Here is a 15,019-nt window from a genome sequence, read left to right on the forward strand (position 1 = left end):
CACGCGAGCAGACCCGGACACAAGAGGTGAAACGTGCCCGTATCGCTCCCGGAAGCCCCGCGGCCCAGCCGGAGCCCAGGGGATACCCCGCGGGGCCCGGGCGCCAGGCTCGGCCCGCGGCCCCTCAGCAGCCCCGGCCGCCTTGCTGCCCTCGGCCGCCAGAGGGCGCGCAGCGGCGGCGGGGCGCGGCCCGGCCGGGTGGTGAGGGGCTCCCGGTGAGGGGCTCCCGGGGAAACACGGAGGGGGCCGAGCTCCCGCAAAGAGAGCGTAGGGCGCGGCCCCAGGCCCCCGTCAGGTGGAGCCGAAGCCTCCGCGCCCGGCCGGCGGGAGGAGGGGGTCTTTGCCACAGCGGGCGGGAGAGGCTCGGCACCCCAGCCGGCGGGCATCGGCAGCCCCGCGGGGAGCCTCGGCGGCGGCGGCAGCGCTCCCCGGGATGCGTGCAGGTGGCGGCGGCCTGCGGAGAGGCCGCAACGGCGCGGGTGCCCGGCCCCAGTGGCCCCGCCCCTCCTGCCTCCTGGGGCGGCGGCGGCGGCTGCTGTTCCCGGGGCGGCCGCGGCGCTGCCTTCCCCTCCCCGGCTCGTTGGGCTGCCCCTCATGCGGATGTGACATTTCACGGCGTTTACCGCAGCCGCCATTTTGAGACAGAGAGCGCTGGCGGCGGCGGAGCGGCACCAGCGCGCCGGGGCACAGGCAACGGGGGCGGCCCGCGGGCCGGGAGCAGCGAGCCAGGCGTCGGCCAGCGGCTGTGCCGGGGCGCTGGGGGGGGCGGGAGGGCAGAGGAGGGGCCCCGCGGCGCCTCCCCGACTTCGCAGCGCCGGGGACACCTCGCCGGGGGAGGGGGAAGCGCCGGGCGCCGCCGCCGGGCCCTGACTCCTGATCTCCCGTCCCCCTCTCCCTTCCTCCCGGTCCCTTCCCCTCCGGCCCCCAGGGAAGCCGCCACCCCCGGCTGGTCCCTCCTCCCCACCCCTTTCTCCCGACCGGGTGCCGCCGCCGAGATTGGGCGAATAGCGAGCAAATACGTGCGCGTCTCGCTGCCTCCGCCGGCTGCCCGCTCCCTGCCCGCCGGAGCCCAGCCGCAGCCCCCCGAGGCGGGTGCCCAGTCCCGGCCGCTGCCCAGGCCCCGCCGCTCCTCCGCCCCTTCCCCTCCCGACACAGGCCTGCAGCCCCCAGCAGGAAAGGCCCAGGCCGCCGCCGAGCCCGAGCCCCTGCCCGACATGAACCACCATCAGCAGCAACAGCAGCACCAGAAGCCCGGGGAGCAGCAGCTGAGCGAGCCCGAGGACATGGAGATGGAAGGTAAAGCCCAAGCCAGGCAGGGCCCCGCGCCCTCAACTCTGAGGAGAGTTTCCCCCCCTTGCCTCGCTGACGGCTCCTGGGGCTGCCCAGGCGCCGCGTTCCCCTCGGGGAGCTCCCGTCCTCCCTCCACGGTAAACACGCGCCCGGCCCTCTCCTTCCCTGCGAGCTGGGGCGGCCGCCGTTTGCCGCCCGGTGCCCGGCAGTGGCCAACCCCTCGGGGGCGCGGGGAGCTCTGCCTGGCCGTGTTTGGTGGGAGTGGGGGAGGGACGTCGGGGAAAGTTGCGGTAGTGAGGAGCGGTGCGGGGCCGGGGGAGGCGGCCCTGGGGGGAGACGGACGGACGGAGGGACTCTGCAGGAATTTGCATCGCGGGAGGGGGAGGGTGCGGGGTCAGCGCTGCTACAAAAGCAGCCCTGCTCCCCCGGGGCGAGATGTACGGCCGTGAGCCCGGTCCTTCGGCCTGGGGGCGAGCGGGAGCCTGCCGCCGGGGGTGGGTCGAGGGGGGGCGGCGGGGGTGTGTTTCCCAGTAGTTGTGATGTCGGGGGAGGGCTCGGTATTCTCGGGTCGGCCCGCCCGGCGCCCCCCGCTCCCGCCGCTGGGGTGGGCGGTGGGCTTCAGCCCTGCCCTGCCCGGGGCGGCGCGGGCGGCTCGGCCCGGCCGCTCATTGTATGCAGGCAGCCACGCTGCTCGCCATTTTTAATTAACCCTCCTCTGAGGGTTATTTACAGAAACCGCTGCCGGCCGGGCCTAGCGCGGGGTCGTCGGGCAGCGCTGGCCATGTGTAACGCCCGCACAGCCCGGCCCGGATCCTGCACCGTCATGCAGTTGCGCTGCTTTCATAAAGGAGGCACTCACTACGTTTTCAGGCTTCTTTCCCTGCTCCCGTCCGGTGTAGTCTCTAGTGGTGCCTTTAGTGTTGATGGGTTTTTTAGGGGGTTTTGTGTTTCATTGTGTTGATATTTTTATACACCCTCCCTCCTTTGGGCAGCACCTCCCGAATTAATTCAACGACGTGAAATGACTTTAGGGCAAACGTACGGCGGGATTTTGTTCCCTAAAGGGGGGCAGCCACGGTGTGCTGCTCGTACCCATGTTGTTTGACTTGGAGGTCAAATACACGGACTAGTGAAATATCGTTTAGAATGCCTGGCTGCGAAGATGCCAGTTCTGTTACAAGTGTTTTACTCAACAGTGACATTCTCACCTTCACAAAATATTTTGCTTGGAAACGTGATGACAATGTATATTTCCGCTAAGTAATAGCCATTGAAATCGGGAGGAGCAGAGGTGTTTTAGTAGAAGTTTGTCGCGGTGACTGTGACTTTATATTTCAAGATTAGAAGGTCATTCCATAAAACCTTGCGTTAGTAAACATAAACCTTTATTTCATAGAATACTAGCTAAAACGTATTCACTACCAGAGCGACTGGTTTTGGTTTTGTTGTAGAAAAATCTCTGAGTTGCTGTTTATATATTGTGTGACAGATGTGTAAAAGGAGGTTAAAATATACCTCGTATTTGTTTGTTTGTTAACATCTTGCGGGGTATATATTCCAGCAGATTTTCTGGTAGCCTTTAGCAATCTGCTTTTTCTCGATATCCTTTTCATCTCCTTCAGAATATTGACTATTTAATATTTTTATGGGCTTGATGCTGTGCCATGATTGGCACATTATGAAATGCCGAACATTTTAATGCAGTTTAAAGGTGTCCAGAACTTCTCTGGATTGCATCCCCCATTGTCAGTGGGGGTACAGGAGTCCAAAATACATGCAGAGGTCCCTTTGGTGGTCGTGGAAATCTTTCATTGGTGGCCATCTGTATTGGAAGGTTGAGGAAACAGTGTCATCTTATATCAACATATTGGCACCAAGAATACAGTATTTTCTTGGTATTCTGAGAACTACTAGGCTGCACACAGCTGATTGCAGGTGACAATACAAAGTTGCTAGTTTGTGAGTTTACAGAATGGTCCATTTATACAAAAAAACCCCAACAAAACAGTAAAGGTTTTGGAATTTTGTTTTGTTACAATTTTTGAAAAGTCAAATGAGGAGTGTGTTAAATTTACAGGATTGCAGAAATCAGATTATTGCTTACTTTTAATAAAAGTTCATCTCATGCATATATGCTTATTTAGTGTGTAAAGTAATGTTCATCTTAATGTATGGGTGTTTGTGCTTTCTTAATAAAGATGATTTCAAGTGTTGAGGAAAATATTTAATAACATGTAGTTAGCTTAATTTTAACATGCACAGAACAGCGTTGGATGCCATTCTTCAGTGAGTGATCATGTTAGATTTAGGAGGTATGTGAAGAATGCACAGCAGAAAATTGCACATCTTGATTTTGAATTATGTGAAGGTTGCTTATTCTGTATAAAGCTATAGATGAACAGTATTTTGAGTGAAATAACCATTTCAGAAGTAGTTACAGAAGTGTGTAATTCAACTCTTTAGGATTAAATCAGATACAGCATTTTGAGTGTCTGCTCTCATGTCCCTGTTTTTTCCCTTTCCTTTCCCTTTATGACTAATTTGCTTTTCCTTTATGACCTTATGGACACTCTGTGTGAATGAAAGTAGTACTACACAGGACTATCAGACTTCAGGAGGGAATAAGACTTTCCCTTTAGAAGGAAAAATTACTTGATTTCAGCATCATGAAGAAGCAGTGACAGGTTGTATAAGAGGCAGGTACCTGCTCAGGAGGACGAGGTGTGATGCAGGCTCACATACTTGCAATACTTCAGCTAGAATGCTGTAGTGTTACAAACCACCTCTGTGTATTTAGTTTTCCATTCTCTGGATGTTGTTTGTGATCAACTCTAGCCTTACTGAGGTTTGACAATAGTGATACATGGACAGAGAAACTTAAAATTTATGAGAGCTATCAGAAGAGAGAGTGTCCCTGAAGGCAGCCACTTTCCTAGCTGGGAACACGGTTGGACAAACACAGCATTTGCTGCCACTTGTTTTCAAGTGTGTTGGGGTAGTGAACCTTCCTGTGCCTATGGAGTGATCAAGATTAAAAACAAAAAGTGGGTGTTTAAAATGTAGTTTAGGTTTTTATTTTGTTCACCCTGCAACCCCATTTAGTGTTGTATGAATGTGATGAAGGTTTGGCATTGGGATGGGAAGGAGCAAGAAGGGCTGCTTGAGGTGGCACAGAAACTGGCATTTATTTGACCAGATTCTGTCACTAGCCATGGGTTTTGTGTGTGCCTCATTCATTACTTTGTAAAAGTGTGTGCTTCTGACTGCTGTGGCTGCCTTTGAGCTGAAACAGTGGAAATGTGCAGATAAGCTGTTGATGCCCAAGTTTCAGATAAATTTAGTTGGGGTGGTGATTAGTAAATTATCCCTAAATATTCAGAGGAGTTTATTTGTATGCTGAATAAATCTAGTGCAGAAAACAAATAATACTTTCTCTATACTGTAAGTAGGGTATGCAGGTTACTTCATCATGCAGAGGATTATGGCTGTTCAGTTGCTTGTGAGTTACTCTGAAGTGTAATTGAATCTCGATATGTACTGCCTCTGTAACATCTTTTCACAAATGTGCCTGAACTTCAAAGAGCTTGACTTAATACAAACCTACAGCGACGTGTTTCATGAAGTTCTTTCATGGAAAGTCTCACGTGCAGCTTAATAACTGTAGAGTTCCCACTGTTTATAGTTGGGATCTGCATCTTTGTAGGTTCAGCCTCTGTTCATAGTTATATGTACGTGTGTTTTACATTATGGAAGTTCTTTTTCAGAAGCAGTCAGCACAGGCTTATGAAGACAGTGCCACTATGAATACATAGTTCTTGTATTCTGGTGTCAGCTCTGCAGCCTCTCAGGCAATGCCATCTCTGAGGTTTTTCTTAGGGTAGCTTAAAGTTGAGATTTAAAATCCAGGTGAAATGGTGCAAGGTATTTACAAAGAAGAAAATAAAGTTGACATATCTGTGTGTGTATGCAAAAAGTGTAAAACTGTAGTTTCCTACAGTTTCCGTGTAATTGAAAGTCTGTATTGCTTGCTGTTCATTCCTGATTTGTTTGCTACTTAGAATTTACTAGGTTTCTGACCCACTGTGTAATACTGGTCTCAAGGACATAACTTGCTTTTTAGCCTGTCCTCTGAATGCTTACTTCCCTCTCATATTTTGTCCTCATTAGTATTCTCAGTTCCTGGCAGTATAGTATCACTTGCATATATAATATGGTGTTAATTTCTCTTTTTTGTCTGTTTCCATGCTCTCCTGAAGGCCTGGCTTCCTCTTTTCCACTGAACTCCCTTGCTGTCTTCTATATTGCTTGTAGCCAAGTGGTGATAAAGTGAGGCTGTATGTTTCAGAGAATATACAGACTAAATTCATCACATGACAATGTATATCTGCTTGTTGATCTTCCTGCCCCTTTCCACTACATCTTGGGACATTTTCCCAATAAATAGATGATGGTTAGGTGAGGGAGGATAAAAACACCGATGCAGCAGACATCATGCAAAATAAGTTAATTCTGAGGTTTTACCTAGAGCAAGGAACCAGGCCTGGGCTCTTATTCTCAGCAATGATAATATTTAGTACCTCTGGAAACAGTGTGCCTGGCCTTGGGGAGAGGTGCACATTGCCTCGTTCCTGTACAGTCACTTCATGCCAACTGCAAAAGTGATAATGATGACTTTTGAGGAGCACTAAGTATACCTTGAACTTCCTCTGTGAAGTCTTCATGAACTGGGTGCTCAGTAGGTCACCAGATTTAGTAAACTTGTTGTGAAGGAGAAGTGGAAATAGTGGAAAATGTGTGTGAAATTCAGAGGGAAGTGTAGATAGCAGGCTATTCAGGATGAACTATGTATATATATTACTTCCTTTCTCCACTCCAGTTGTTCCATGCTTTTGACTGAATGCAGAAGAGAAGTAGAATCTGCTGCCTGTCATTACTAGGTAGCTATGCTAAGTGAAGTAGCAAGTTGTGTGTGTAAAAGTAATATAAGCCCCAACTTAAGAAAAAAATCCACAACAAACAAACCCCCTCCCCCCAAAAAACAGATGGAGATAATTGTCTGAGACTAACTGAATCAGTTTCATCAGCTGCAGAATAATATATCACAACAAAATCTTAAACAGTGCATCCAGCCTGTGGCAGTTAAACCAGTTTAGCCAGTACATCTTGCATGACATCATTCGACATTTGGGGTAAGGGTGAAAGTGAACTGGTTTAGAGCTTGTGAAGCACCCAATATTTCTTAAATGATAAATTTAAAATAGAGCATTTCATGCCTTTTAGGGCAGTTTGTGCTTTGAGGTGTCTTAGATCAGTTGCTTTAATTTAACTTTGTGTCTTGTGGTCATAAAATGTTGATTGCAAAAGAATAAAGTGTTGATTGATTTGCAATACAAGGCATTAGTTATCCATAGCAACTGTGCTTTTCCCCACCTATACATATGTATACTTATATACATAAAATCTGCTATATGATGGTTTGACATTACCAGTAGCAGGATTAATAGTTGTTATAAAGTATCTTGGCAAGTGGAATGGTATTTGTCAAGTTATTAAATATGCAGTGGTGTTTTATGAAACTTCTTATTGGTCACTTAAGAGAATGTATTTTGCTGGGATGGTTTTAGCATTTTCATTTGATACACTAGCAAACAGTAAAAGTGCATCTAATCCATGGCAAGGGCTGTAGCATTGTGTGGCTGTGTGTATTGTTGTAGGCTTGGACTTTACAATTGAAACAATTTTTTTCCAGCTTGGTTTACTAAGTTTAGTAAAGCAAGCTATGTAAGTTTAGAAACACTGGATAGAGTCTGAATGACTTGCCAGCAGAATGAAGAATGGTCAGCTCGTGCCTCTTTGATATGAAGCATAATGAAAGTGCTGAAAAACAGAACTTGGAGCTTTATCTTCTGTATGTTAAAGGATTGAATGCGTTCCAGTAGAACTTACTTTAAATGCAGAAATATGTGAAAATTTTTAAGGTCAGTTTTTGTAATTTCCCTTTTCCTAATGTAAATAGGAGAGGATGTGTAGGAGTATCACTGGTGTCTGCCATAGCTCTAAGCTTGGGTACCTGGTTATTTCACAAGGTGTGACTGTAAGGTTGTTTTAAAAAAAATGTGTCATCTCCAGCTGTGCATGTGTGTTTTTTTAAAGACCTAAGGAAAATTGCACTGTACAATTCTAAATATGATGTCATACTAATACAGCAATTGCATGAATTTGAGCTATGTTTGAAAACCAGAATAGTCTTGTGTTTCCACAAGTGAGATTCTCCTTCCCCTATGCATCAGAGAGTTATTTCCTAACATTACTGATAATATTCAGCAAAACTTTGGAAATTTTGATAAAAGTATGAGGGTGCAAATGCCTATTAAAATTTGGCAAATGCCTATTAAAATTTGGCAAATTCCAAATCCATCTTAATGGGTTAATATTCTTACTGTTAAATAGATCAGGGATCAGTTGTATAAATTTGTTTCACGAAAGGTCCAATTTGTGAATTAAAATGGTACAGGCTTTAGACTTGTAGGAAATGTATTAGTGAGTTGTTACATATAAAGAGAAGGGAAATTACGTATTTAAGAAAAGAAACTGACTTCCCAGTATAAGATCAACATGTTATTCTATTACTAGATAGGAAATTTTTGCTGTAAAACTTGCCTCTGAGCCATGATGGACCAGGACTGTGGATTACATTTTCAAGTTTAGGTCACACAGTGATCCACAGTGCAATCCTGAACATCTCTCCTCTGGCTGCCCGTGCCCAGAGCCCCTCAGGGCCCAGCAGCAGCTTTGGGATGCTCTGCAGGCTGAAGGAAGATCTGACCTTCTAGCTGTGGAGGAAGCTGCCCTCCAGGGGCAGGCCTGCCACCCCCTCTTGCTGCTCACCTGTGCAGTTTAGCCCTTGTCTTTTGGTCAGCAATGAAGATGTTGGGGTAGGTGTTTTAAACATTTCTGCAATTCCCTTGCTGAGCTGGACATGGTGGTGGCAGTGGCAGGGGGTTATGGCTAGCAGTGGTATGAGCATTCTGGTTTGTAGGTCTTGAGGTCAGAAGGGTTGGCTGCCCTGCACCTGGGATCTGTATTTTCATGCCTCACAGTGTGCATCACTGGTACAGCCATCAGCTGTCAGACCATCACTCATCTGCTCCTACTCCTCTCTATATAGAAGTGTGTCTGTTGGATTGTACCTATTTGGCAGTATACAGCTATTTCAGCTTTTTGACAGTAACAGCTGCTTTGCTGGAGTTTGCTTGTTTGTTTGTTTGTTTTTTGGTTTTTTTTTCTTGATTGTCTCTGATTACTGGAGAAGGATGAAGAGATTAAAAAGTGTTTAGGTAGTGGTCAGTGGTTTTTGTTATTGTGGTCTGTTGGTTTGGTTGTTTTTTCTCCCCCCATCTAAAAATCATTTTGTTTTAGATCAGTGGGCTTGGCAATGCTAGTACTGGCATGGTCCTTTCTGCACCATCTATGGTTTTTTTCAGGAGCAGAGATCACTTCATTTGGAGGTGGGCAAGAATTTAGATTCTCCCTCCCTGCTTGTGAAGCCAGGCAGCTCTCCTGATGCAGCTGACTCTTTACTGTTGCTGTTCAGTAGTTGTGAAATATGCCTTGGTTACATACCACCAGAATGTTTCTGGTAATACAATCATGTAACAGGTTTTAGACACAGGTTTGCATTCACAGCATTCCTGAACTATTCCATTTAGATGAAGAGTTGCTTTGCTTCTGTTAGAGATCTTAGAGCTGGAGATGCTGGGATGCTGTTACATGGGTTTACGGGCTTCAAGTCCGAAGACAATGTGAGATGTCTTTTTTAAAGGAAATTGCTTAAACAGGGGCTGTGTGAACCCTCTTTTATTGTTCATTAAATCAAGCTAAGGATAGATTTCCTCCTTGATCGGGAATAGCAAGGAACTGACCTCTGCTAAAGAACTTTTCACCTAGTTAAGTTGGTTAATAATATTGGGGTGAACCTAATTTCTGCAGGGCACTAGATATACTCTTAAAAGTCTGAACAGAGATATCTCAAACATGCTGTAAATTTCAATAATTAAACAGTGGGTCACAAGCCACATGCAAACCCCTCCTTGCTAGTAACAATTACAGTAGTGGTGTTTCACAATTTTCTTCTGCTTTGTCTTCCTTTCCTTCTTCTCATTCTTCCTGTGTGGTTTTTCCTCCTCTGTTTCAGCCTGACTGTTTCAGATATTTTTTGGACTTTAACCCTGCACCAAGAAACCAGTCCCATTAAAAACTAGTGTAATGCTTTGCAATATATTCATCATGCCATGGAGGTAGTAACCATAAACATGAGAAATTAAAAATACATAGCAGTAATATCAAAACATGCCAGAAATTGAAACTTACTAATTGTTTTATAAAATGAGTTTATTCTAGAAGATTAACCACATATTTTGTTAATAATTGGGTTTTCCTTCAAATGTATTGCTACAGTTCCACATTGACTTGTAAGATATTTTCTTGTTCTCAGCAGATTTGTCTTGTTTTTTTTAATCTGTTTTGTTCATTGGCCTCATGCTTTGGCTTACAACCTGTGTCCTGAACTCTGTCATCCAACTTAGGAGAGGATTGGTGTGGGAGAGGTTGGGTCTCCTGCTGGAAAGGACTCTTGGGGTTTCCCTCTGAAGCAGGGGAAGCTGTGCAGCCCCTCGGCCCTCAGGTGGAGCTCTGTTGGGGAAACCCTCTCTTGATCTTGTTAATAGCACAGATGAAGGAGAAAAATATTGAGAAAGTTTCACAAAAACGGATCTCATTTCATCTGCCAGTTGCCTGTTGATTTCTTCTGTCCCCTCTGCTTTACTGGAGGTTGGAGTGAAACCTGTGGGTTAGGTGAGGGAGCAGCATCAGGGTGGGAAGGGGCCTGGGAATTTTGGCATTGCCACTTCAGGAATGTGTGTTAACTGCAACATCTGTCTTCACACTTTTCAACTTGGGGTAAAAACACTTCTGTTTTATTGGTCAGTGACCTTTCTTGCAGGATTAAGGGGTACATTCTGAGTAATCTTTTTAAGACCTTTCAGCAGCCTTTCTGAACTAAGGGGTATTGACATTAAGGCCGGGAGAGACCATGCCTGAAGTGGTTCTCCAGTATGTTTATCTGTGGCTGTCTTGCACCAGAAACATTGTATAATTTCAAGTTGCAAATTAATAAGAGGAATCAAAATGTAGATACTTTGTTGTACCTTCTTTGGAGAAAGAAGGTCAAAACTGGAGTCAAAGCCAAGAAAAGTACTTCCTTGTGTGAAGTTCAGCATGGCCAAGGCCTGCAGGTGAGCCATGGGAATTTCCTGCTACCTTATGTGTCAAAATGTCTAAACACATGCATTTGCTAGTAAAATTACACTGGTAGCATGGAATTCAACACTGAGTATGTCACCAAGGCCCATTTTATTCCTGAGTGTTATTATTGTTACCTATTTTGTGCTTATATTGTTATGGCAAATAACAAAAAGTGAGCAAATCCCCATGCTAGACTTCTGGAGCCAAAGGCATCCAGCATCTCCCACATCCCAGGAGGGACTCTTCACCATTCCTGTGTCCAGTGGCTGTGCTGTGAGCAGTTCAGCTGAGAACAGTGTCTGCAAGAAAGAGGAGTCTAACCCAAAATTGAGCACAAGCTGCAGTGAAGTTGCTGGGTTTTGGTCTGGGCGCCAGACTTGGTGACTTTTATGTGCTGTTGGGAACCAGGGGAAGAGTTTGTGTGTAGTTCTGTCTAACACCACTACAGAGAAAAAGTATGTTTTAGAGCAGTTTTTTTGACCTCTGCACCTCTGTTTTACCTCCTCACTTGCACTGACTCAACTCCCGTGTGTGGGAGCACATGGTAAGCAAGATGAATGAAGAGACCTGCATTTAAAATAACTTCCTTATTTTAGGTTTATTTTTAACTTAATGCACTTCATTAATCTGCATTGTTGTTTGGCCCCATAAACAAGCAGGTTAGCTTGACTGAGGAGATAGAAGGAAGAGAAAACTCTTAAGCTATTAAAACCTAATGTATCTTTTTGTGTGTGTAACTTTTCTAAGACCCTCTATTTGGCACCTGGACCTGTCTTCCCCCAAGTGCATTAGGAGGCAGGACTGTACCGAAGTTCCAAGGATGAATATAAAATCCAAACTTACAGAGCTGTTAGTGCAGACACATGGTTTTATCATTATAAAAATTGAATGTTGTTCAGATGTAGACCACTTCTGGGAATGAAATTGTTCCCATTACAGGCTGGCTTTTGAATGTCTTCAGTTCTGTTACTTTTTTTTTACCACAAGGGTACTCCTTGTGGCTAAAAATAGGTTTTTATATTTTCCAACTAGAAAATACATCTGAAGAATCTTCAGCTTTCCCACCTGTGCTAAGTGGGTTACTATTTTCTGACTTAAATCTCAGTTACCTCAAATCACAATATAAGTGTATTATGGTTCTTTTTAATCCCCTGTCCTAATTAGCTTTTCTTCTTCTTATCTGAAAGTTTACAGAATATACATAAAATTTTGGCCTTTTTATAACTGTTGCTATTAGCATCATTTTCACAGGTTAGCTTCAGAATGTAAAACTGGTTTAGTGCTAACTGGCTTCATGCTGGACAAGGTCTAGTTTGTGTATCTGGAGCAAAATACTACCAGTGATTACCTGGGTAATGTTATTTTTTGATCTCTCAGCTTTAATATACTTCAAAATGCATATTAACCACCTCAGATGCCTATTTTATTAAATCAATGGATAGATGTACAGCAAAAGTATTTGAAATTCTGGCAGGATATAACTTCGTAAATAGAGATGTTTATGTTTTCTGAAATAAGGAATTTCTTCAAGTGTAATTGTTCAGTAATTCATGGGCAATTTCTACTCTAAATGTGGACTTGCATACTTTGAAAAGTTAGTTAACCTTTAACTTTGAAAAGCTTAATTAACTAACCCATTCTTGGTATTAGTGTTGTACTATTGATTTCTTCATCATGCTCAGAAATTAGGGAAGAGGTTGTTAATTTGGTAACTTGCTTCTACCAGAGCCCTTAGCCACATGGTGTGCCAGGCCACTTAACCTGGCCACCGTGCTGGCACTGGCAGGTATCTTTCCTTGGGAGCAATCTCCCAGCTGGGGAACTTCCCAGCAATGGCAGATGCCTGTTTTCTGTCCCCGTGTTCCCTACGTGTTGGTGCAGCAAAGGTAGAAGGAGGGGTGCCTTGGGGAGAACAATTTTTTACAGTTTACTATGTCCAAAGTTATATTTTTGGCTGACCTACTGATCCAGTTCGGAAGAGTAGGGGCAGCTGAGAACACCCTACAGGTTTTTTTGACCAGAGTACCTTGATTTTGGTTGCAGCCTGGTCTAAGATGCTCTTTGGGTGTCAACAGGGGAGAGGTTGAAGGGATATCTGCTCATTTTCCCCTGAAGATGGTATGTTAGCTGCCTGTCAAGCAAGGAGTGATGCCCTCAGGTTTGTAACAGAAGTTACAATGCTGTATCTTAACTTCAGAAGTTCAGCTTAAATTCAAGATGTAGCTGTGTTTGTGGTTACACTGAGGTGGGCATGAATTTTGTGGGAGGTGGAATGCTTTCTTCATCCTGCTGTATTTCTCCGCTGTTTAAATTCACTCAGAGATCTGTAACTGTAGGTCATGTGTTGTGGTGGAACATATGTAGCTGCCTCCTGGATCCACAGAGAAATCTGGACAATTTGAACTGTCCCTGTGCTACACACCAGCAGCAAAAGCTGTATTACAATTGTATTTTAGTGGTAGTTCAGTACCTAGAAAACCTGAACAATTTGGTTTATGGCCTACCCAGATCGTTTAACCACTGCTGTGTTGTGAGATTTAGGAGAAAATACAAATTGCTGCAGCAATGTTTGATGGAATTTGTGAACAAGCTTAAGCAGGTAAAGACTCTCCTGTTAACATGTGCACAGATAAATTTCCTTTTGTGTAGCTTAGCTACTAAAAGTATGCCAGTGTTGTGTTACCACCCTGATAAACACATGTTACTTGTGGGCACCTTTTTTTGGTATTTGAAGTAACTGAATATTGTATCAGAGGGTTGGGTTGGTTCTTTTGCTGGTCGGAGTGCTCCGTCCTAACGTGCATCTTCTCCTCCCTGATAACCTCCAGCAAAATTGCTATTCTCTTTTCAGTCTCTTATTTTGGTTTCGTTGTCTTTTATGTCTCTTCTTGTACTTTATTGCAAAGGCATGGCATGTCTCTTTTTTTTCTTCAAGAATGTTTCTCATTTCAGAAAGGGATCTGCAATTAAATTATTACCATCATTAGTAATTCTTAAATCCTGGTCTTATTCTGATTTTGACCAATAACATCTGGAGTTGGTTTCGGGTTTGAGTCAGACCTGACTGTAATGACATTTAAATTGGAGCTCTCTGCTTCAATTCTGTCAGTTTTAGGTATTTTAAAAATAGTGATGTTTAGATGAGAAACCTTCAAATAATGCATGCTAGTTACAGATACTTTTTTTAATATACTTTTTTTCTTAAGATCTTTTAAGTTGAGTCTTTCCTGCTTCTGAAAGGAGAAATATCCTTGTGGTTTCTTAATTATTTTTTTGCTGTTGAAAAGGTCTGAATCTGAGAAAATGGCAGGTACTACATCCTAGACGGTTTATGATGTACCTCTGGATTTATTTCCAGGAAATATTTGGATTTATTTCTCTCTCCTCCCACTGCCATGCACTCTTCCATGCTCACCCCCCTCCAAGAAAAACAGTTTGAGGTTTTAAAATCATGGAAAAGTAATCCAGAGAATAGAGAGGGAAGGATATGAGGATCCAGTAGTGGGCACAGATGACAAAATTTACTTTCGAAATGCTCCAGGTCAGTACTCAAAACACAGACAGCATCTATAGTGGCTGATGATGACACAGGCCACAAATGCTACATTATTCAAGAGAAAAACAAAGGGTGGGAGACTACTCAAGGGATTTGGGTTTTTTCTGTGATCAAGGAAGAATCATGCATTGTCAACAGAATATGGAATTTGAGATACAGCTTAATTTGGTGGTGATGTTTGGTGGTGATACCAACTTCTAGCCAGAGGCAAAGCAGAAAGGCAGTAATTGATTTTGGAAGTCCTCAAAATTTGTTTTAAGTGAGTGGCACAAGCAATGGAGCAAAAATAGAAGTAGTTAGGAAGATTTGTCGGAAAGTATGGAGTATTGATATTGGAAGTGTATTTGTGGAATTAGGATGTTTTTCAGAGCATAAGAAAGATATATTTCACTGGGTGACATGCTGCAGTCAGCTGTTCTAGAACCCATTTTCAATTCTGTTTTGTTGCCTTTATGCTCTAAGAATAGTTGACCAGAAAGCTCTTGAAATACTGTTTGAGGATTTGGCTCGTGAAACAAAACCAAAAATGTAATATGTAATAAATAAGAAAGTAAATACACAGCAAACAAATGAGCAACAACTCCCTCTTCAGAATGTATTTTTGCCCTAAAGTGTGCTGCTGCCATATGTGGGGTGGCTGGCTTTTTAATTGAAAAGGAGAAGAATTTTCTCAACTGGCTTTGTCTCCCTTTTTTGGGGAAAAACTAATTTGGGTGGTTATTTGGGCTCTTGACACAGGAGAGCATTAATGAGAGTGCTGAAATATGCAAGAGCCCAGAATACAAAATAAACTCAGTCCTAAGCATTATCCCTCTACCCTTCATTCACTTGGTTGCACTGCAAGATAAAATCTAAATTACATGGGTGCCA

At 44.4% G+C, this 15,019-nt stretch overlaps 1 protein-coding gene across 1 annotated transcript in view; it reads left to right on the forward strand.

Annotated features, from left to right (window-relative positions):
* The first annotated feature begins 511 nt into the window (after positions 1 to 511).
* The window catches only part of USP7 (ubiquitin specific peptidase 7), a 62,662-nt gene continuing 48,154 nt past the window's right edge, over positions 512 to 15,019 (forward strand). The window contains exon 1 of the mRNA XM_071761246.1: positions 512 to 1,296. Within this exon, the coding sequence (XP_071617347.1) occupies positions 1,215 to 1,296 (82 nt within the window). The 5' untranslated portion in view covers positions 512 to 1,214. The remainder of the gene's footprint in view (positions 1,297 to 15,019) is intronic.

The sequence above is a fragment of the Heliangelus exortis genome, chromosome 17 (assembly GCF_036169615.1).
Source record: "Heliangelus exortis chromosome 17, bHelExo1.hap1, whole genome shotgun sequence".
NCBI classification, from domain to species: domain Eukaryota; kingdom Metazoa; phylum Chordata; class Aves; order Apodiformes; family Trochilidae; genus Heliangelus; species Heliangelus exortis.